General features: G+C 41.2%; 1 protein-coding gene and 1 long non-coding RNA gene across 3 annotated transcripts in view; one reads left to right on the forward strand and one right to left on the reverse strand.

Moving 5' to 3' along the window:
• KCNAB1 (potassium voltage-gated channel subfamily A regulatory beta subunit 1) overlaps positions 1-16,056 on the reverse strand; it is a 394,841-nt gene extending 378,785 nt beyond the window's left edge. Inside the window, exon 1 of the mRNA XM_025879955.2 lies at positions 15,757-16,056. Within this exon, the coding sequence (XP_025735740.1) occupies positions 15,757-16,031 (275 nt within the window). The 5' untranslated portion in view covers positions 16,032-16,056. The remainder of the gene's footprint in view (positions 1-15,756) is intronic.
• LOC112830259 (uncharacterized) lies at positions 1,405-19,623 on the forward strand. Of its 2 annotated transcripts, XR_012380031.1 has the most exons (4): positions 1,405-1,588; positions 13,504-13,669; positions 18,583-18,730; positions 18,916-19,623. It is a non-coding gene; the product is annotated as an uncharacterized lncRNA (long non-coding RNA). The 2 variants fall into 2 exon arrangements; XR_003209876.2 differs by lacking the exons at positions 1,405-1,588; positions 13,504-13,669 and adding an exon at positions 15,947-16,084.
• The last annotated feature ends 3,450 nt before the right edge of the window (positions 19,624-23,073 follow it).

The following is a 23,073-nucleotide window of genomic DNA, read 5'->3' on the forward strand; positions in this document are numbered from 1 at the left end:
GACCACACACCCACACAAAGAAAGCATCTCTGAGTAGAGTTTTGGTATTTGCAGCAGAAGCTCCCTCATCACTTTGGGTGTGACTAACTTGTTCCTTCCGCAAAAGGTCCCAAAAGATGCCAAAATGAGGCCTTTGGTCTGAGTCTATGCAAAGGAAATGGCCAATGGGACCCCAACGTACAAAAGTGCGCTCTGTGGCCAGAAATATCTAGATAGATGGCTGTTGGGGGCGCAGAGTACCTTGGAAAAGAGGTAGGTGAGGAGGAGGGAAGGTGCGAGATGGGGCCTTGCTTCTATTATACAGGCTTTGCACTCTCTTTTTAAGTAATGTCAGCCATGAAAGGTTTGAAATCAGGATAGTATTGTGGTCACGAGCTGTTGAGTCATCACCAAAGCAAGGTTTCCAGGATGCTAAGAACATGTTCCTCCGTTATCCCGGTCTGCATTGGCCTGGCTTAGAAGAATTTCCATGGAGTGAGGGTGGTATATAGTGGAAAGAGCATGAATTATAAAATCAGAAAGACGGGCTCGAATCCTACCCCTGCCACACGCTAGTGGATTGACCATGGGCACTTTCTGAGTCCCAGTTAATTCCTCTGGAAAATACGCCTCACCATATTACCTCATAAGGTTGTTGTGAGGATCAAAGGAAATATGGCGTTTGGCGCACCTGGCACAGAAGAAACGTCCCAAGACATGGTGGTTATTATTGTATCTGCCGCATTACGCAACTCCAGGGACAGCCGCGGACATTGTAGTCTGCGCGGATAGTGCCCCCTAGTGTTGCACAGCGGGCAGAGCTCTACGTGGCTGACCTACAGAGAGATGCAGCAAGCGAGAGTTTTCAGGGGACTTAGTACTATGGGTTGCAGGGCTGCAAAATGATGGGATGGCTTTAAATACGACTTCCTCTTTTCTAAAGAGAAGTGAAGGATTATTTAATAAAGTTACTTTGTTCTTCATCTGGTAAGAAGTCCCTCCATCACTCCTTAAGCGTCGACTCAAAGCAGATTTTCATGTTGCAAAGACTCCTACACCTCTGCGGTCACCGCTCCACGTGCTCTGCCGTGGGCTCACCCATCTTCTAACACACACACTTTTGGGGTCTGGAACTTGTCAGAGACAAGGCTGGGAGGTTGGGACACAGCCATAAAATCTCAGCTGTAAAAGCCAGACCTAAAATGGTACAGGTTCAGTTTTGTGATACAATGTACCCGCTGTGAAGTCTTACTGGCATGATTCCGTCTGAACCAATCTACCTCTTCATCAACCTCTCCGAGGCACTTAACAAAAATCTAAAAAAATCTAGGATTCTAACCAGAGCTCTGAGAAGTCTTAGAAATCAACTGGGTAGATTTTCTTGTTTTACAAATAAGGAAAGAAACATCCACATAAATTAGAGAACATTTGGAATCAGTTATTGTAAGAACTGGAATAAAGTGCAAGTTTCCAGAAGCCTGGGCTGGGAAGTCCGACAGACGGGCTTAAAAATCTTTGCCCGACAATATGCTACTGTGTGATGTGAGTGTCTCTGAGTTTTTAGTTTCCTCTTCAGAAAAATGAGGGAAACAGTACCACCTCTGCAGAGGTAAGTAAGCTAAATTAGCTTATATGTTTTAAATTCCTAAGTAGACCACACTGCCTCGTGAAATGTCATTTCACCATGTAATACTATAAATGCTCAATCATTGACCAAAGTTCCAAGGCAGTATAGTTGAAAAAATGATCCACTGAAAAGCCCTCAGTGTGTTTCTGCTGTGGAAGACAAATGAATAGCTTCACTTTGCTTACTTTATTTGTGATAGTATGGTCTGTCTGCTGGGAAATTTATAAAATCTAGAGTACCAGTGTCCTATCAACATTTTGAAAAATTGTGTTCTACGTGGCTTGTTTTTCTAAAATCCCTAAGGATTATTCCAAGATAAACTTCAACATGAAACAATTTCAGCATTTGGCATTTTCCCAAACAGATTCAAACACTAGCTCAAATAAAGTAACAACTGCCTCTTTTAGAGGTCACCTTTTTAGCAATCTTGCTAGATAAAACACAACCAAGAATAAACAAATAAGACATCACAAAGCCCATGTCCCAAACCTCCTGGGAGAGTACCTCAATTCATAAACCATTTACTCTTTCTTGGTCATAATTCAAGCAAGACAGAGCCTCTTATTTCCCACTCCTCAGCAGAGTAAAGGTAGAAAATTAGATGAAAAAAACTATTAGAGGCAGGCATACTGACAGCAATAAGAAAAATTTACAGCAAGGTGAGGATACACAAAACGCAATGGAGGGGGAAATACAGAAGACAAAATTTAAAAATAAAATAGCAAAATGAAGCCTCTAATTTTCAAGGCAAATAGCTCTACATTCCTTAATAGTCCCTGAGGACATTTTAACGTAACACAAGAGCTGACGTTTATTAAGATAAACTGGAGTTGTCAAGTTGTTTCTTCAGGTTTAAAAAGTTAAAATAAAGCCTTGACACTTAAATTAGAAAGTTTCAGGTATCAGGAAAATCGCTTGAGTGAAAATTTCCATTCTCTGACAATGTCAGATGAACAAGACCTAATTGTGACTAATTGCTCCATTTAGAAATATTGTCTTGCCCATTCTCACAAGCTTTTTTCCATCCCTAGCAACTTGGTGGTTTAGCTGATGACTAGCCTAAGAAAAGATCAACTTTGTTCTTGAGCCACAGACCACACATGACTTTCCACCTGCCTCCTTGCTGGCTTGGGGTCTCACGAGCTCCCGCACATCCTTGTAAAAGTCCACTTGAAATGGTACATTTCATGTTTATTTCTTCCTAACATTTCTCTCCTTTGTCTCCCCACCTCCTGGCAGAACTAATCACTCCTTCATTTCCATAGCACTTCATTCCCCCTTCTCAGATCACACCAATAAAACTGTCCTGTGCTCTTTCTTATCTTCCCTGAAAGGACCCCAAGATTATTCAGGATAAGGACTCAACCTTATGTACCCCCCGCATCCCCAGAATTGAACATAACAGACGATCAAAGCTCTTGAATGAATTTCTGTTTCATTTTCTAGTTTGTCAGAAATTCTTTCAATATTACATATATAGTTATAAAAGAATATCCTTGAATTCTGAATATTGACTTCGTTGGAATTTCATTTAACTGAAAATACTTTAAAAACACATTTCAACTTGATACTTCTTTGCCATTTCTTTTGGATAAATGACCATCTGGAATTTCTAAAGTATTATAAACAGATTTAAGCATTTAGTAATTTGTTCAACAAGAAACTGGTGTTTGGATAGTTGCATCATTCAAATTACTAAGCTTGGAGACAGAAAGAGCTGATCTTTCAAATGCATCCCACTTACGGAATTGTTTATCCTATCACCTCCTTAGAACCAGAGGTGATTAAATAATTCAACAGCCCTTTTGGACAGTTTGTTTCCTACTAATGCTCATTGCTATAATCAAATTCCATATGAAGATTAAGCTACAAAATACACTTTGGGCTTTGATTTTTTTTTTAAGTAACTTAAATGGGAGATATTTATAGTAAAGAAAAATGTCTTGAATACAAACCCAAATTCTCTTAACCAATTTTTCCTCCAATTCCTCACCATTCCACACAAAAATGGACATGTATCTTGTTTGAGGCTCTTGTTGAGCTAGGGAAGGAATGTCAGTACACCATAAATGATAGGCCATTTTCTTTAATCATATTACATTCAAAACCATGTCATATCCTGCTGCTGGGAACAGAGTGACTGGCTTGTCCGTCATCAAGAATCCCATAGGTGCCTTCTAGAAAAACACGAGTGATAATGACATTGTTTGAATGAACAGACTATCATGGAAGCTCTTCTTAAAAACACACACCTGACCAGTTCTGAAATAACAGACTACATTAATGAGCTCTCTTGGCTCTCAACAAGTGCTCTCTGACTTTTGTTTCCATGGGCCTGGTCCCACTTCATGAGATAGCAGTGCGTGTCTGTGGCGCCAGAGCCTGTGGCTGTTACCATGGGAAGGGATGACCTGCTGACTCCGGCAACCTCATCTCCCAACCGAGTGGGGGAGGAATAAAACATGAGCTGCAGGGAGGCTCCTGGCTCACCCATCTATAAGTGATTCTCAGGGCAATAAGAAAAGCTCGGAGAGGTTCAAAAGGAGAGCGGAGCACTCATGGATTGACGTAAGCAAGGCTGTGATCCAAGTCCCTGACAAGCTGTTATCAGATCGCCATCTACAGGTTTCTGAGGGACATTAGCCTTCTCAGGAAAACAGGAAAGTAAGTTCCAAGAAGAGAAGCCAAAAGATATGGACCCACCATGTGGCTCTCATCGGGTGCTGGTGCGATAGGATTGGTGCGTCAGGCTTGGAACAAAGAGAATGACATTGAGGGTAAGGGAACGCCTTCATCTCTCCCGGTTCTAGGAAACAAACAGACTCTGCTTTAGCACCTCCTCTGCTCTGACCATGGCTTTGTGGCAGAGTCTGGCCAGCTGTTCACCATGTCTATGTCTCCCTTACTAGGTATGCATTTGGACTACATTTCCCAGCCTCTCTTGCTGTTCAGAATGGTCATGTGACTGAGTTCCAGTCAATGCCACTGCTGCTTACAGGTGCCACTTACAGGCCTGGCCTGTGAAGTGCCTTTCACATGAGCCTCCATACTCTCTCCTCTCTATTGGATCAGTGTCCATTCTCAGCCACTGGCCATCTTAGAACACCAAAGTGAAGGTGACAGAACTTTCATCAGCCTGGGTCACACTGATTGGACATTCCTACTCTTGACTGGACTCTCATGAGTAAGAAATAAGCTTTCTTAGGTCAAGTCCCTGAAGTTTCAGGATTTAGCAGCAAGAGTGATCTTTAATAAAATCAATGGACTTTATTTAGTGAAGGGTATTCACTTATAACCTAACCGTAATAAGCATTCAAGAACTCTTCCTGGATTGGGAACCAGAATCGGATATCTGGTTGGGAGCCCAGTTTAATTTCTTGGTGACTGAAGAAATATTTGGCAAGTTTCTGTTTGCAATTAGGTTGCAATGTGTGTAACAATGCACACAAAACTCCCCATTTCTCTTGCCTTGGAATGGAGATTTTTCTCCCAAACGGGGAGACTTGACACTTGATGACATTTCGTGTAGCTTGAGGGGTTGCTGTGGGGAAGGCAGCATTGCTTCAATTGTCATCTCCAGACAAGATGTGAGCAAGTGCCTCTCAAAACTATGCCGGGTCCTCCTCCCACAAAGCAGAAGCACCTCACACAACAGCGAAAATCTCTGGCAGCCCATTAGCACATGCCATTTAGTGACAACCACGAGCTAAAATTGGAGAGGCCAAGGCAGCAGTGGCTGTGGACCGTCTGTATCCTCTCAGAGCTCGCGTGAGAGGGAGAGGGCCAAAGATCTGAAATGTAGTTACATTCATCAAACAGAGGATGCCATGTGGGGGCTTCCAGAGCCTCTGCTCTTAACCAGCTCTTTTGATGGAAATAACTTCCAGGGAGAGAAGTCTGAATAAATATTGAACTTCACAGTCCACTCTACGATGCAGCCCTTTGCTCTCCATCTGAGTGACTCTTTCCCCATCCAAGCTGCTCCCCAGCCTCCCCCTGCCTTTTGCTAGATACATGCAGGGCCAAATTCAAGACCTCAGACAAGGAGGGGAAGCTGTGACTCCCACACCCTGCATCAGGGTACCTTATACTGCGATGGAAAGTGAAAGGTAAAATTACTCAAGCGACATCTTGGTCGTGATCTATAATCAATCCAAACCAGGGAAAGGGAGTGTTCTGTGGGGTTAAAAGGTGACATCTGCAGGCCGACCACCCAGGTTCAAGTACTGGCTCTGTCTGTTCCTTCCATCTGACCTAGGGCAGGGTCTTTTGTCAGCCTGAGCTTTCTCCCATGAAGTGGAGCTAGCAAAAGTAGCCACCTCACAGGTTATTGGGAGGGATTAAATTGAATAGTCTAAGGAAAGTGCCCAGTAGATCATAAGGACTCAGTAAGCACTTGCTGATTTTTTCTAAAATCAAATCAAACAAGGCAGGTGTCCTGTTCTTTGTCAATGTACTCAAGAAACCCTATCCAGGGTCTGGGAAAGATGTATGGCTGTATTTACCCCCTATGTTTGCTAGAAAAGCAGGTGAGAGGAAATCATTTCCTCAAGCCATGTTCTAGACTGAATTAGAGCCAATGTGTCAGAAAGAAGATAATAAAATAATACAATAGCAAACATATAGGTAGCAGTTTATAACATAACATTTTCACATATATACTTTCATCCCATCTTTAACATCCTAGCTGATAACGCAAATGCTTTTATTTTCACCATACAGATAGAGAAATTAGAGCTCAGAGAGGAGACATGATCTGCTGAAATTCACACAACTGGCCCACAACACAGCCAGAATTTAAACCTAGGCCTTTCTATCCTAGAGACAAGGGGCCAATCCACTGTGGAGGGAGAGAGGACATGTCAGATAGATATTAATCCTTGGTTAATCAGAAAGGATTTTAAGCGAGGGCGTAAATGAAAATCTTAGAAGAGCAGAGTTCTAAGCGAAGCAAGGAGGGAAGCAGCATGTCAAGATCATTGTCTTAGAGTTGGCGTATTTTCCCAGGCTAGGGAGCTCTCCGAAGGAATCTAGCAAAAAGAGGAGTGTGGGGGCAAAAAATAACAGATGAAGGCTAATGGCCTCCAAAGGGGAGGGTGGGAATAATAGAATTTGCTCCAGGGTCCTCTCTGCCCTCACCCCTGTGCTGAAACTTTTATAGATATTCTCCCACTTAATCCTCCCAACTCTGTGAATGTGCAGTATTGTCATTCCCATTTACAAGGGAGGAGACTGAGGTCAAGGTCACGTAGATAATGTGTAGTGGAATCAGGACTCATGCCTGACATCAGAGCTTACATTTGCCTGCCCCAGTTTAGGTAGGCCCTGAGGCTCACAGAGAAGGCAAGGTACACAACGTCTCTCATTGGCTAATACCGAAGTGCACAATAAGCTGTGGGGCAAATGTAAAAAAAAAAAAAAGTAAATTAAGCTGTATATTATAAAAATTAAGCGTATAAAATGAAATTAAGCTGTACAAAATGATATTAAGCTGTAAAAAATGAAATTAAGCTGTAGGACTAAGGCTAAATTTTAAAATCACCACATGACGTTGCCCCAACCCATGAGAAGCAGAATCTTCAGTACATAGAGAAAGAAGTAGGAAGGCTGACCTTAGACAGGGAGTAGACTAGCAATGGCTCGAACAGCTAGCCTGGAATGTATGTGAGCATATCCAGCAAAGAGACAATCCAGGGAATATTTCACCCCCTTAATGAGAAAGGAAGAAACAATAACCAACAACAGACAGCAAGGGAATACTCTTCCTCACTGAGGGATGTGCATTATAACAAGTCCATGGGGCTGTTATATGAATTCAATGGGATGACTATAAAAAGCCCTGGGCAGAAGAAGTGATGTGTTAGAGATGTTTGATGCATGTGAAGGAGATTAAATAAATAGTCCTGTGCGTCCCACCTTCAGAATGCTTGTCAGATCTGGGTTCTACCTCTAACTCAGATTCAGTGAATATTTTCCTTTCAACTGACTCATTTATTTTAAAACCTAGCCTTGTCCTCTGCCATAATGGCCATGAGTTCATAGGTTAGAGGTCTAAATTATACATTTCTTCCCAATACTCATGAAAATAAAAATAAAACCATTAGCACAGAAGATAATGTATGTGAAGACATTTCACTAACAGGGACATTACAAATTGAAGGTGTTTGTGTGACTCTGTCTCCTTCTATTGAAGAAAATTTTAGGGGTGCCTGGCGAGCTCAGTCAGTAGAGCATGTGGCTCTTGATCTCGGGGTTGTGAGTTCGAGCCGCACGTCAGGTGCAAAGATTACTTTAAAATCTTCTTTTAAAAAAAGAAAACTTTTTGAAGATTTTATTTATTTGACAAAGAGAGCGAACAGAGCAGGGGGAACAGCAGAAGGAGAAGGAGAAGCAGACTCCCTGCTGAGCAGGGAGCCTGATGCGGGGCTCCATCCCAGGACCCTGGGATCATGACCTGAGCCAAAGGCAGACGCTTAACCGACTGAGCCACCCAGGTACCCTAAAAGAAAGAAAACTTAAAAAAAAAATCAAACATACCTAGCAGTGCTCAACCAATTACTAAAACAATTCACTTTAAAAACTGGAGAATGGGGGCGCCTGGGTGGCTCAGTTGTTAAGCGTCGGCCTTCAGCACAGGTCACAATCCCAGGGTCCTGGGATCGAGCCAAGCATCGGGCTCCCTGCTCCGCAGGAAGCCTGCTTCTCCCTCTCCCACTCCCCCTGCTGTGTTCCCTCTCTCGCTGTGTCTCTCTCTGTCAAATAAATAAAATCTTAAAAAAAAAAAATACTGGAGAATGTTCTCCTGCTCCCACAACTTCAGAACAAAGCATCAACATGTTTCTTTTTCCTTGCTGAGATAACACAAGCACAATCCCTGTGTAGGTCAGTGAGCGGGAAATCAAACTCTAGCCCTGTACTCTGAATTATGATATCATTAAACCATGTAGGCTCAGAGCTGAAAAGAGCCCGAGAGATCAACCTGTCTAGTCTTCTCATATTACAGAGAAGACTTTGAGTTTTGGAGAATTTTAAAACCTTACTATGATCACAAGGCAAAATGGGATTCGAATCATAAGTGCAAACCTCTCAACCAAACGCCCCAGCCATTACGTGAGCCCACCCCCAGGAATGGTGGGGGAACCAGAGCTGCTGTGCTCTCTCTAACCCACTGACATCCAGTTTGGGAAGAACCATGTGGGCAAATTAGAAGACCAAGACATAGACTCTGCCTTCGGTGTGTCCACAGTCCTTCAGAATGGACTGGACACATGCGAACATGACCCAGTTAACAGGAATATCAAACTGAGAAACTGCCTACATTTTCCTAAGGTAACCTAAAAAGTAGTCACAGGGATGCAGACTGAAGCAAGCCCCTAGGTATTTGGCTACTACTGTGGAGGATGTCTATTTCCAACTCACCCCCATGAGGGTACAGCTGCACAGGGCACTGACAGCCTCCTGGCCCTTAAGTCAAAAGGACATCAACATCACCTTTAGAAACCATGGCAATCCCACCCTTCCCCTAGGGCTGCTGCTGGGATGCCAGGCACTTCCTCTAATTAATCTAACGCCTGCCCCATTGAGGTTCACCCTCTCACTCATCCAGTCATTCTAGAGTCTAAGATTTGCACCAACATACCAAACAACAGAACAAAGAGCGAGGAAGCAATCTTTCTAGCTCCTTGTCTAAAATCATAGTTAAAATATACAAAAACATCTTCATGTTCTAACATCTCTGGAAAGATACTTCTAGGTGACTTCTCATATAAACATTCTAAGATTTATAACCTTAAAGAAAACATGCTTGCTCAAAGAAATATGTATCATCCTTTAGAAAAGAGCTTTTTCTTTAATAACAAAAGAATCTAATCAATAGTATTTTCTAAGAAAACAAAATACTGGTTTAAAAATTTCGTTATTCCTGGGGCACCTGGGTAGCACAGTCCGTTAAGTGTCTGACTCTTAGTTTCAGCTCAGGTCATGATCGCAGGGTTGTGAGATCAAGCCCCACATTGGGCTCCACACTCAGCGGGGAGTCTGCTTGAGATTCTCTTTCTCTCCCTCTGCCCCTTCCCCTGCGCTCTCTCTCTCTAATACATAAATAAATCTTTTTTAAAAACTTAGTTATTCCATTGTAGCTCATTTCCATCTCACTATATTCTGTTCCTGATACCATTTTACTGTTACTGTCCACTGTGTTCTCAATCAGTGGCGGGGGGTGGGGGGGAACAGGGGGACCAAAAATGATTGCATGTCCAGTCTTTACCAGATGTTTTACATAATTTCATGGAATCCTCACAACAGTCTTCTCAGCTAGGTATTCTTGTACCCATTTACAGAATCAGAGTAGAGTTAGTACACTCCAGAAAGGGGAGGCATCTCTAATAATAGATCCAGTAATCGTTTCATGATAAAAACAAGGGCACGGAGCATGTGACAGCAACTCTGGTAAGGACTTTCATATAACAGCGTACTTGCTATGGGCCAGACCGCATGTGCTTTCCTTATTTAAGTCATTTTATCTCCTCTATAGCATTGGTGTTCTCATTATCCACCTTTAACAGCCAGAGAAACTAAGTCACACAGCTTGTCAGTGGCAGAGCCAATGCTTGAACCCAGCAGCCTGGTTCCTGGACTATGGCCTTAACCCCCAAGCCAACTGCCTCTGTCAGATGAGGGGCCCTGCCCAGAGCCTCTGGTCGGTAGGTGACACTGCTGGAATGCAGCCTGCAAACCATGGGACTCCAGAGGCATGTTCTTCATCATCGGGCTCCATCAACACTTCCCTTTGCCAAAGCTAACACCTGCATTTAGTGCCCTTGACTCTGTCTTCTTCCTCTTTGGGGACTTGGATTCATTACTTGTTTTGCACACTTTCTCTCCCCACTAGAATCTTCCCTTCTGCCAAAAAAAAATCTACAGATCAGCTTTCTGCAGCAAACTCCTCCCTGGACCCTGCTTCAGACTTCAACTATCATCCTCTCGTCTCCATTGCCTCTTCTTGAGAGTGGCCTGCACGCACTACCTCTCCTCCATGCCTAGTCTCCGTCTGACTCTCAAGTTTCTGCACATGGTCTCCTATCCCTCCATTCTCCTGGCCACACTCCCAGCTCCAGCCTGCAAGAACCTTTCTGGGGCACTTGTGGGTGTCTCATGAATAGAAGCAGCTCTCCATTTCCATTTCACACTCTAGCTCACACTCTTCCCTCCACATGGATTGTCTTCCCCAGCCCCGACCTCATCTTGCTTACGTCCTGCTCATCTTCCAGGTCCAGATCCAAGCACTCCAGCTGGAGGCACTCACTCCCTCCTCTGAGCTTTATGACCTTCTTTTTTATAGCACTTCTTATTTAAGTACAAGTCTTATGTCCCCGAGGCTGTACCTAACTTCCTGTGGTAACTTCCCTGATCTCAGGCTTGATTCTCAACTGCAGATCTTCCTGCATAAACTCAAGCCAGAGGTTGCTAAGCTCTTGCATCACCTGCTGCCCTATTGGCAGGAAGAGCATCCACCAAAACTCACCTTGGAGAACTACCTGTCCTCGCAGAGAACCACATCTGATCCTCTGGAAGTAGGCAGAAGTAAATGATGTCTAGGAAGTCAAGTTTTGATAGCAAAAAGAGAAAATATTAGAAATGTGGCTCAGTGTAACTCTCTGCTTAAGAAGAAACAGTTAATCAGCTGGTAGAAGTCACTATTGAAGTGCTTTAGCTAACTGTTCATTCGTGTGTTGACTTGCCCCACGAAATGTTCCCAGTCATTTCAATTTAATAGGTTCAGTCAGCTATGGTTTGGAATGTTAATACTGTATTAAAAAGTATTTAAGAGCTCTTTGTATTCTACCCCCAAGTCACATTTCCCCAGGAGGTTGTGACTGTATGAATCCCCAAAAAGTCTCTATTAAGAGCACACAGTGGTATCTCATAAGTATTAATTGAGCACAACAGGATCCTCAGCTGTCAGGTGCTAGGTGAAGTGCATGTTTGCCAGATATTTTAAGAGTCACCCCATCCTTAATTACTTTCATAAGCTTTCAAGACACCATGCACAATATGGGGTCACATTTCAACCCTTATTTTAGAGAATTCAAAACCAAAATACATTACTCTTACATTATCTCATTTAATTTTTACCGACAATCCTTTATAATGTTATTAGTCCTCTTTTGCTGTCAAAGAAATTGAGACTCAAAAAAGTTAAATAACTTACCCAACAATTTGTTTAACTATAAAATTCAGTGCTATATGATGAGGATTAAAGAGTGCACTTGTCATGATGAGCACTGAGTAAAGTATAGAAGTGTTGAATCACTGTACTGTACACCTGAAACAAATATAACACTATACTGGAATTTTAAAAAATTTAAAAAATCTCAATGCTATGGATTCCATATAAACACTATGTATATAGAGAAAGCAATGAGATAGGTATCCTTGAATATTGCCAGTGGGAGAGCACCCTGAGAAAATATTTCCAGAAAGCAATTGCTCGACATACATTAAGAATAAATACGTATGTATGTGTGTATATATGTATTTGTAATATAATATATATAATATCCACCCACTAATTACACTTTTAGGAATAAAGCCTAAGAAAATAACCAGAGATATGATTTTTTTAAATCTGTATAAAGATATTTATTATAGTATTATTTACAATAATGATAAATAGTAAGCAAATTAAGAATAGCAAAACAATAATATAATAAGACGCAGTCCTTAGAAATTTTTAAGTTGTCTTTAAGATAATAAAATGAACTGGCATAATATTAAATGAAAAAAAGGTAGAAAACAGAATATATAGTTATGATTCCAACTCAAAAGGCTGGGGAAACGCACACCAATTATTAGCAATAGTTGCCTTTCTTCTTTAGATGTTTTTGTTTTCAAAATTTTTTACCAAATTTAGACACTACTTTTGTAATCTGAAAAAAAACCCTGTTATTTAAAGACAACAAAGAGGGACACCTGGGCGGCTCAGTCAGTTAAGCGTCTGCCTTCAGCTCAGGTCATGATCCCAGGGTCCTGGGATCGAGCCCCGCATTGGGCTCCCGGCTCAATGTGGAGCCTGCTTCTCCCTCTCCCTCTGCCTCTGCCCACCATTTGTGCTCTCTCTCACTCTCTCTCTCTCAAATAATAAATAAATAAATAAATAAATAAATAAATAAATAAATAAATAAATAAATAAATAAATAAATAAATAAATAAATAAATAAATAAATATCATATCATATCCACAGTTGCACAGGAACTTAAAGCCAACTTTTTGCCTCCAACCTCAGGACACTAGTGCCTGCACCACTCTTTCTCACTATGCAGAGGAATGAGCCATCATATAAAATACACGAGCCATCACAATGTGATCAGTCAACTCTGTAAAATGGCCAGTTAGTACGAAGCAAATGATATTAGATTGTTTCATACATAGTCTTATGTAGACACAGCCCCAGAAACGGGGGTCAGAACCATTTCCCACAAGACAAATGTGCATTCTCTGCCCTGCTTCCTGCAATTTCATTTCTTAAATATACCAGGACTGCTGGACCCCTCTCAATCTCTAATGCTTTCTTCTAATCATTTAATAATACCCTTTTTAAAAATACAGGTTATCACTGAATCTGAGGATAAGACAATCCTCAAGTCCCTCATGAACTAGAATTAACATGCTGTAAAATATTTTCACTCCATCCTCTCAGAAAGGGAATGGGAGTTACAGCCCTCTAGCACTTCCCTATTGATGGCCATTAACTAACAACCCATAAAATGCTTGCCCATAGTAAATGTGTAATATCTTCAAGGACTCGTCAATGTATTTCACATTCTGTCCTATAAGTAAGGTTTCACAGATGAGCACGTCTGTTTTTATTTGAATCATATTTGTATTCTACATACAGGTCTCTAACAGAATTACCACTCTTGGGCTATGCTTTTCATTTATAAATGAAAGAAAAAAAAGGGGGGGCTTGGCAGAGTGCACATTCTACTACCTACATTACACTTTGAGAGGATTATATCATTGGTAATTGTCATCATCCCAGTGATCTCAAGGACTCAACTGAGGTAAGTAGTTCCAACATTGCAGTATAAAAAAGGAAAGGAGTTGACGATTAGAAAAATTGTCTTTTTCTGAAATATGCACATATAAAGCTCCGAAGTCAATCTAATTTCTAAATAGACTCAGTTCCAACTGCACACACTAGTTTCCTCCTAGAAACAATCATGTTGCAAAAAGAAAGGGGGAGGGGACATTTTTAGTTTCTGATGATGTAGGATAGACATGATTTTCACTGTTCTTTAACATCTCCCTAAGCAAAGGGCACCCAAAGTTACTGCAAATCAATGATCAATAACACTGCCCCACAGATTACCATGGAAACCATTAATTCTGGGTCATCTCTTCTGACTACAGGACAAATTGTTATTGTTTGAGTAAAGCAAAAAAGAGGAGATATTTGTTTTTCCCAGAAGTTGCTGGCTAAACATGGTTACCTTAATTAATATTCCCCCTGACCTGATAAATGTCACTCCACCATCAGATAATAGAGTAGGAATTTTATGATCACAAAACAGAACATAAAACAGGATCATACAATTCCTGTGTACAACTCCTTTAAGAAAAAGCTTGCGGTCAAGAGAAAGTAAAAGAATGTGTTACAGAAGGAAATTATTATCAGGGTTTTCCTTTGCCACTTAACTCTTTCCAGAAGCTCGTTAATGATAGCTTTAAGATTGACAGATATGAAGTATGTTCCCAACACTGACAGATCATTCAAGCTTTCTTTGACTTGAGACTATTCTTCCTGGGTCCTTCCTCCATGTACCCCAAATGTAGGCACAACAGCTTACAAGAGTTTCAGATAAATCACTCTGGCCATAAATAGTAAATGTATTTCACAGAACATTTCTAGAAACCTTATCTTGTTCTACTTTTTAAATGTTGATTTTTAAAATAGTGGCTTAGATTTGGAAATATCTATTTTATTCCTGCCTTGAAAAGGGAACGGAAAAAGGGAAGTTCAGGCATTTTGAAGTTTGTAGTCCAACAACCTGTTAGTCTACAGGCATCAATGGCTAAATAAATTGATTCAATTGCTAAATTATTTTTCTATGGTATGCTTTTGGAATTAGAGATATAAAAATGGGGACAGCTCAGAGCACACTGGGATGCTTTGATAAATAGAATGTATTCAGTGATCTCTATGCTACCATGCAGTCTCTACAAAAGAAGTATTCTATACTTGGACCATTTTGTCACAACAGTTTTTTATTTCTAGTTAATTTTTATTACCATTTAATGAAAATAGTTATTTTAGGCTTTATTTTCACAATAATTTTTCTTGCAAAATTGTCTTTCATTCCTAAGAGGTTTTTTTTTTTTTTGTAACGATTATAGGGAATAAGCACTCTTAAAGTTCGGGACTCGGAATGCTGTTGCTCAGTACCTTTTGCCTTATAACACTGAGATTTGTGAACTCTTTCTGCTCTGCATTATTTGAAGCTGAGTGTGAGAAAAGAACAGAAATTAAATCTACAGAGCTTTGTCTTGCACTTACCTATTTTCTTTTAAATGTGCCATTTTCTCCTGATACTGTCTTCCTTACTCAGACAAGGGGCTCACACCCCCACTGCCAGACTAAGCTCTCATTCAACAAATTCACACCATTCAGCTGTCCACTCTTCAAACAAGCAAAACACATTTCCCTCCTTCACGCCTAAGTTTTCAAGGTAAAGGAAGCGCAAAAAAAAAAAAAAAAACAGATGGCCAAGTCTTTTTTTTTGTTGCTGTTTTGGAAAGGGGCCTTTCCTGCAATCTTCCAACTCCTCTGATTTTCACTTAAAGACAAATCTGAATGCCACACTCCTTGTACCTGTCAGCTCTGGAGCGCCTACAGCCTCCTTCGTGGGGCGGAGCGGGGGGGGGGGGGGGGGGGGGGTGGTGGGCAGTTCTGAATCCCCATCCCGGGAGCATTATTTGCCATTTTCACCAAGTTCCTGCTCTTTGGGGTTACACCTTCTGAAGGGTCAATCATCCACAAAACAATGAGAGCTGCTGAGATCGCCAGCAGCGCGGACAAAGCAAGAGACTTCGCACGGGCTCTGACGAGTGGCGGCTGGCAAAGCCGGCGCTGCGGGGGTCGGAGGCTTACCTGTGGGGCATGCCGGTGGTGCAGGCGCTCGTGTGCTCGCCCGACAGCTCGTACAGTTTGAGGTACCAGTTCATCTCCACCTCGCGCACCAGAGCCAGTTGCCGCGCCCTGAGCTGGCTTCGCCCCGAGGGGCTGAGGCTGCTGTCTTTCCCATTTTCAGGGGCTTTCTTGGGAGATTTGTCTTTGCCCCCTATGGAAAGCCCAGACTGTTTCCTTAACTTGGTGTGCTCTTCTGCTGTCTGACTCCCCGCCGCTCCGGTGCGGGCGGCCAGCATCCTGGCGGTTCCTGTCTGTCTATCAGAGGAGACTCTAAGTCACTGTCATCCAAGTAATTTGAATTGATTTTTCTGCTTCTGTCTCCCTCCTCTTCCCTGTCCTCCCCCCATCCCCTTAACCTTATCCTGCCACAGACCTGTAATTGAGCCAGGTCTGTGGCTGGGGAGGAAAGGTTATCTCTAACTTTCCTGAGGAAGCGCTAAGGAGGTCACTACCTGTGATATCTTCCAACATGGGAATTTAAAAAAAACCTAACAATTTTGGAATGTTGAAGTATGTGGTGCTATTTCTTCTTGGAAGCTTGGATTGAATTCATGTAAAAAAATCTGAACCTTAGATCATTAAGGTTGGTAAATTATATTTGGTCATCATGTTAGAGTTATATTTTTAAAAAATGACACCTAGAGGTTCATTAGCCATTCTTAATTAGAGTCCCTTTAGAGTTTTAAGAGTTTGATGTGAATTTCTTCAAATAAGCTTAACAATGTCAATGCGGGGGGGGGGGGGGGGGGATCATTCCTTTTGTGTAAGCCTTAAAATAATGTTTAACTTATTTCATAATCCTCTGGGAGAGGGAGACTTTTTGAATGTCAGGGAACCATGTAACATACATCAAACATTCTTTCATTCCCAAAGAAGAATGTTAAGCCCACCATGACTGCTTCAGTAACTGACCCTCTCAGAACCTCTGAAGGATAGAAGGCCTGAGAAGCACTTTACAATTGAGGAGACCGAGGCTGAAGTTGGAGTGCCAAAACTATTAGACTGAAAGAAAGTGTTAAGAACCCGTGTGTGCAGATGTGGATGTGGGGATGTCTGTGCCCAGGGCCCGTGAACACCAGCCCTGAAGAAGGAAAGAAAGAAGGAAAGAAAGTTCAGTTAATGGCCCTTGTGCTTAAGCCCCATGGGACTGACCCACACATGCCCACCGATCTGTCCTAACTCAAGGGATGATGACGTCAGTGCCCATGTAGGTGTTTACCATAAAGTTGTTTGATGACCCATTAAACCCAGGCATCCACCAACCAACATCAGTCCCTCTAGCAACTGCCGCAGTGTCGGCTGCATGTGAAGAACTTGAGAAAGTTTGTGAATTTCTCTATCCATGCAAGACCATAAATTAAAAATCTGAGAGGAATAGTGAAATTCTATAGCCTCTGAGAATGACAGGAGAGAAAGTAGGAAAGACAAGGTTCTTCTTAAAAAGTTAACTCTTCTGGAAATCATATAGATGCCTTTGAGGATCCCTAGGGCTGCTAATTAATCAAAGCCAAGAATGAGGGGACAGCAAATCACACCACACGGACTCTCCCATATTTATGTAAAACTGTTTAGAGTAGTTAGGATTAGAACTATGACCACAAAGCAATGTGTCACCTGAAACATGGAGCAAAGGGCAAGGGGGCAGCTGCCAGCAAGTACCAGGGTCGGCTCCACCCGACATGGAGGAGGCTGAGGAACGTGGAGCACCAGCAGCGGCAGCCTCCCCAATTCCTCTCCCTGCCCCTCATCCCTTGAGCTATCAAAGAGCTCTAACAACAACAGTATCCACAGCAATAGACTTCTCCAAGTGTGGACTCTGAGGACAGCCTCCCTAGTTTGATATTGTTGGTCATGTGTCCATAGGAGGCTCTGGAGTAGAACTGGGGAGGGGAGCTATGTTCATCCAGCCAAAGGGGTCTCACAGCTCCCCTGGCATGCCTTTCTTAGGAGGCAGTGCTGTTGTGTTTAGGAGCTCTGCTCTAAAGTCAGACCGCTTGGGTTTGAATCCTAACTCCATCACTTACCAGCAATATGATCTCAGGCAAATTACTTAACCTCACTATGTTTTTACCTTCCTCATCTATAAAGAGGAATAATTATCTACTTGTGGCAGTTTTAAAACATAGCCCTCATTCTTTGTTATGGTTGAATAATACTGCATTGTCTATACACACCACAATTTCTTTGTCCATTCATCCATCAGTGGACACATAGGTTGTTTCCATATCTTGGCTATTTTAAATAATGCTGCAATGAACATATCTTTTCAAGTTCCTGTTTTTGTTTTCTTTGAATTAATACCCAGAAGTGGAATTACTAGGTCGTATGATAGTTCTACTTTTAATATTTTTTAGGAAATAAACTAAGTGTCCACCAGTGGATGAATGGATAAAGAAATTGTGCTTATACACATACAAAGACACATATGCAAAAGAATACTATTCAGCCATAAAAAAGAAAGAAAGCTTGTAATTTGTGACAACATGGATGGACACTGAGAGCATTATGCTAAGTGAAATAAGTCAGACAGAGAAAGACAAATACCACATGATCTCTCTTATATGTGGAACCCAAAAATAAAGAAGAAAAAGAAAAGAAAAGAAAGCTCACAGATACAGAGATCAGATCGGTCGTTGCCAGGGGTAGGGTGTTTGGGTGAGAGAAATAATTTTTTTAATGCAATCTCACTATATTTTTTTAACCAATGTGTGTGTATATATCTATATCTATACAAATCTTGGATTCATTCTTTTATTGAGTCATTATAATTTTTTAATTTCTACCTAGGAAGTCCCCAACAGAGGCTAAGCACTATACAATACTGAAGGAGAATGAACAAGGCTGAACCTTACCGTATTGAGCTAGGAAAAATTCACATGCTAATGAAAAAAAAGAAGAAGCCAGGTAACTTAAGGAAGGATACTACAGTACAATAGTAAGTGTATACCATAGTGATTTCCCCAGTCCTTCCCCCAAAAGGCCTTTCTCAAGTAAAATATTCTGAAGCCGGGTAACATAGAAGTTTTTGAGGGAGGGAGGGAGGCAAGAAGAAAGTAGGGCTGAGTCAGGAAGGGAAAATCACGCCCAGCCTGGGCACAAGCTAAAGCTCGTTGTCCACAGGCACTCAGGAAAGGAAGAGGATGGAACTCCAGGGGCACAAAAGAAAAAAAAATAACAAAATAAAATAAAAAGACAAAAAGAAGATAAGCCTCAGATAAAATGAAGAAAAAAGTCTTGACTTAGAAAAAAAAAGGGCACATGAAATAATATTAGAAACAAAATGCTACAGAAATAGCAGTATTTAAAATTAATAAGAAAAATAAATGCATGGCTCTCAAATTCTTTGACACCCCTTTCATTGACAGGTGGGGTCTATTTTCCTTCCGCTGACTCTGGGTGGGCTTGTGACTGCTTTGATCAGTAAAATATAGTGGAAGTGATGCTACATCAGAAAGCCATATGGCTTTCACCTGCCACCATTGGGATATTCATCTCAGGGAAAGCAGCTGCCTTATAAGGAATCTGACTGCCTTGAGATCAGTCTCACCGCCATCATGGCGCCATCTCACTCTCATCATGGTGATGAGAGTCACACAGAGGTGCTCTGATCAGTAGCGCCCACTGAGCTCCCAGATAACAGCCAACATCAACTACCGACTTGGTGAGCAAGCCAACTTGAGCATCCCCACACAGTCGGTCCTTCAGGTGACTGCAGTCCCAGCCAACACCTGACTGCAACTGTATAGGACACCCCATGTGAGAACGGCCCACCCAAGCCCTTCCCAAATTCCTAGCCCACAAAATTGTGAGATAAATAAAATGATTGCTTTACTACCACCATTAAGTTTGGGGTTATTTATTGTGCAGTAATAGTAACCAGGACATTACTCATACCCTTATGATAAATATTTCACAAAATATGTGTGAAATACTGTGTCTGGCATATATTAACATTTAATAAGTATTAATACTTATTCTCCAGGTTAGATACTATTACAGCACTAGGATTCAAACTTTCTGCTTATGTTTCCCTTTTAAAATTTTGAAAAACTATCATCTTAAACATTTTTAAATGTATAACATTTGTCATCATAAAGTTAAATAGTGGCCAAAGATGCCATGTCCAGCATACCATAAGTATGGCAGCTTTAAAAATAAAGTGTTTACATCACTATCTCAAATGTATCCAATGGAATTTAAATCCCATGGCTATTTGATATCTATCATCGTCCTTTTAAAAAATTCATGAACACACTCTTCTTCAGCAGTTGGAAATTCTACATTCTTCCTTTTTCTCCCTGAACTTGTTTTTCTAGTACATTTTCTCACCCAGAATTTTATTCTGATGTAAAATATTTGTATGCTTGAAAATATTTTACAGATGACCTTATCAAATAATTCTCTGGAAGAAAAACATGAATATAAATAAAAATATTAAAATTTTTATTTTCTATATCCATAAGACTCTAAGTGTTATAAAATGTCCTAGGGATTGAGTTATCATGATAACTATTGTTGGACATAGCTGATCAAAATTAGATTTCTAAATTTTGAAAAATTATTGCTTAACATGAGAAGTAAAATTTTATTGAAAACATTTCTTTTAATGACACGGATGGGGTTGAATTTTTTTTTTCTGAATTAGGTCATGTATCCATAAAGTAATATTCTTCATTGGTAGAATGAGATAAGATTCAATATCAATTCTATTCTCTTTTTTTTTTCCCATTTTTGAAGACATGTTCTGAGAACTTTGTTCATATAAATAAGTTAATGGAAATGAAAGGGGTTTTTTAAATTAGAGTAAAAATTATTCAGTTCTTTAAATGTCTTCTTGGGTATATACAAAAAATCACAATGAGGTGTCCTTTAACAATGATATGTTAATGATCCATCCAGCAGCATCTCCGAGATGGAGAGCTTACAGAAGAAGATGACTGGAAGTGATACACACAGATTTATGTATGAAGAGGATCACACTAGCTGCTTTGCTAGAACAGACTGTAGGGAGTCGGGGAAGCAGACAGAGGGCGATTAGGAGGTTGTTGCAATGAGATGAGATGACGGCAGTGTTGCGGGGTGAATACACTGAGTGAATAGTGGCGGTTATAAAGTCATAAGACTCTGTGTACATATTTTGAAGATGAGAAGAACAGAATTTCCTGGTGGGTTGGTGGCAGGAAAGCAGTATAAAAGAGTGATGGGAGGGGCACCTGGGTGGCTCAGTCCGTTAAGCCTCCAACTCTTGATTTCGGTTCAGGGTTCAGGTCGTGATCTCAGAGTCATGAGACATAGCCCCATGTTGGGCTCCCCACTCAGCGGGGAGTCTGCTTGAGATTCTCTCTGTCCCTCTGCCCCCCCCATAAATAAACAGATCCTAAAAAAAAAAAAAAAAGAATGATGGGAAGAATTTTGTCTTGTGCTCCTTGCTTAGACTGAGCAGATGCAGGAGAATAGAGTTTGCTGGGCGCAAGTGGGCATAGTTTTTGTATTTACTCACATGTTCACCTTTTTTTTATGCCCTTGGCTTCTTCCTGAAGATCCAGGTTTCCATTTACTTTCATTTCCTACAGTCAGAACTTCCCTGAACAGTTCTTCTAGGTCTGGTACCAAGAAATTCTCTTTTACCTGAAAATACCTTATTTCACCTTCCTTCTTAAAAGGTATCCATCCTGAGTTTTTTCATCTTCCATCACTTTAAAAATGTTCTTGCCTTGTTTTCTGGCCTCTATATTTCCTGATGAGAAGTCAGTGGTCGTCATTTTCCCTTGTCTGCAGGGTGTTGGATTTTGCTAGCCATTTTCCATATTTTCTCTTTCTCCTTGGTTCTGGTCAGTGTGACTATATGTGCTCCAGTTTCCTTTGTCCTTATACTGCATGGGTTTGATGAGCTTCTTGAATCTATAAACTTCTGTCTTTCACCAAATTTAAGATCATTTTGCCCATTGTTTCTACAAAGTGTCTCTCCCCTTCTCTGGAGCAGCAATAACACGTGTATTTATTAGACCTTTTGAAATTGTTCATCGTGTCCCTGAGGTTCTGTGCATTTTTTTCACTCTTGTTCCCCTCTTCTTTGGATTGGATGGTTTAATCGATAACTCCTTAAGCTCACTTTTTCATTTCTATGCTAAGTGCATCCTGTAACTCTTTAATTTCAGATAATATATTATCCAGTTCTAAAATTTTCATTTGGTTATTTTCTATATGACTCTGATGAGATTTCTTAACTTTTCATTCACGGCCAGCTTATTGTCCCTTACCTCACTGAGCATAGTTCTAAGCGCTGACTTAAAAATACTTATCTGGTAAGTGTGTAAGACTGTTGAATCACAGACCTGTACCTCTGAAACAAATAATACGTTATATGTTAAAAAAAAAAAAGAAGAAGAAGATAGTAGGAAGGGAAAAATGAAGGGGGGGAATTCGGAGAGGGAGACAAACCATGAGAGACTATGGACTCTGAGAAACAAACTGAGGGTTCTAGAGGGGAGGGGGTGGGGGGATGGGTTAGCCCGGTGATGGGTATTAAAGAGGGCACGTATTGAATGGAGCACTGGGTGTTATACACAAACAATGAATCATGGAACACTGCATCAAAAACTAATGATACAATGTATGGTGACTAACATGACGTAATAAAAAAATACTTATCTGGTCTTTCTTTCTCTAATCATTCTAAAGTTTTAGCCAGTCTACACACACACACACACACACACACACACACACACACACACACACACGTGACAGGTAAGTTTCCCAAAACAGAAAAACAAACAAACAGAGGGAGGGGCAAGAGAAACCTGCTCTAATTGTATCTCTCTCTTGCTCAAAGCCCTTCAGTATTTTCTTTATGCCAGAAAATAAAGTTGAAACTCATCAAATTGATATTAAAGGCCAATCACCGTCTATCTCCAGTCCACCTTTTCAATGTCATGTGTAGTTGCCTCGCTGCGCAAAGGATGTGCTCCGACTAGATTGCTTACCCGCCCCCCCCACCCGGTTCCCCTAAGGTGTCTGTTGCTTCCCACCACCACATTTGCAGCACTCCTTTCCCTTTCTCCCTATCAGTAAAGCTTTCTGCCCACCCATTTCCCAATTTCCGCATTGACATTCCAGGCAGTCATAAAGCCTCCTCTGACCCCTACAGCCTGCAGGGAGAGCCTCCTTTCCTACTCTTCTCATCCCTATCAGCTGAATTAGTGGGGACACACTCTTATGACAAGTTTACTACTGACTTGGACAACCCGCTCCCTTTACTATAGGTCCTGCCCCCTTTCA

The sequence above is a fragment of the Callorhinus ursinus genome, unplaced genomic scaffold, assembly GCF_003265705.2.
Source record: "Callorhinus ursinus isolate GAN/ISIS: 27379988/994484 unplaced genomic scaffold, GSC_fseal_2.0 scaffold1, whole genome shotgun sequence".
Taxonomy (NCBI): Eukaryota; Metazoa; Chordata; class Mammalia; order Carnivora; family Otariidae; genus Callorhinus; species Callorhinus ursinus.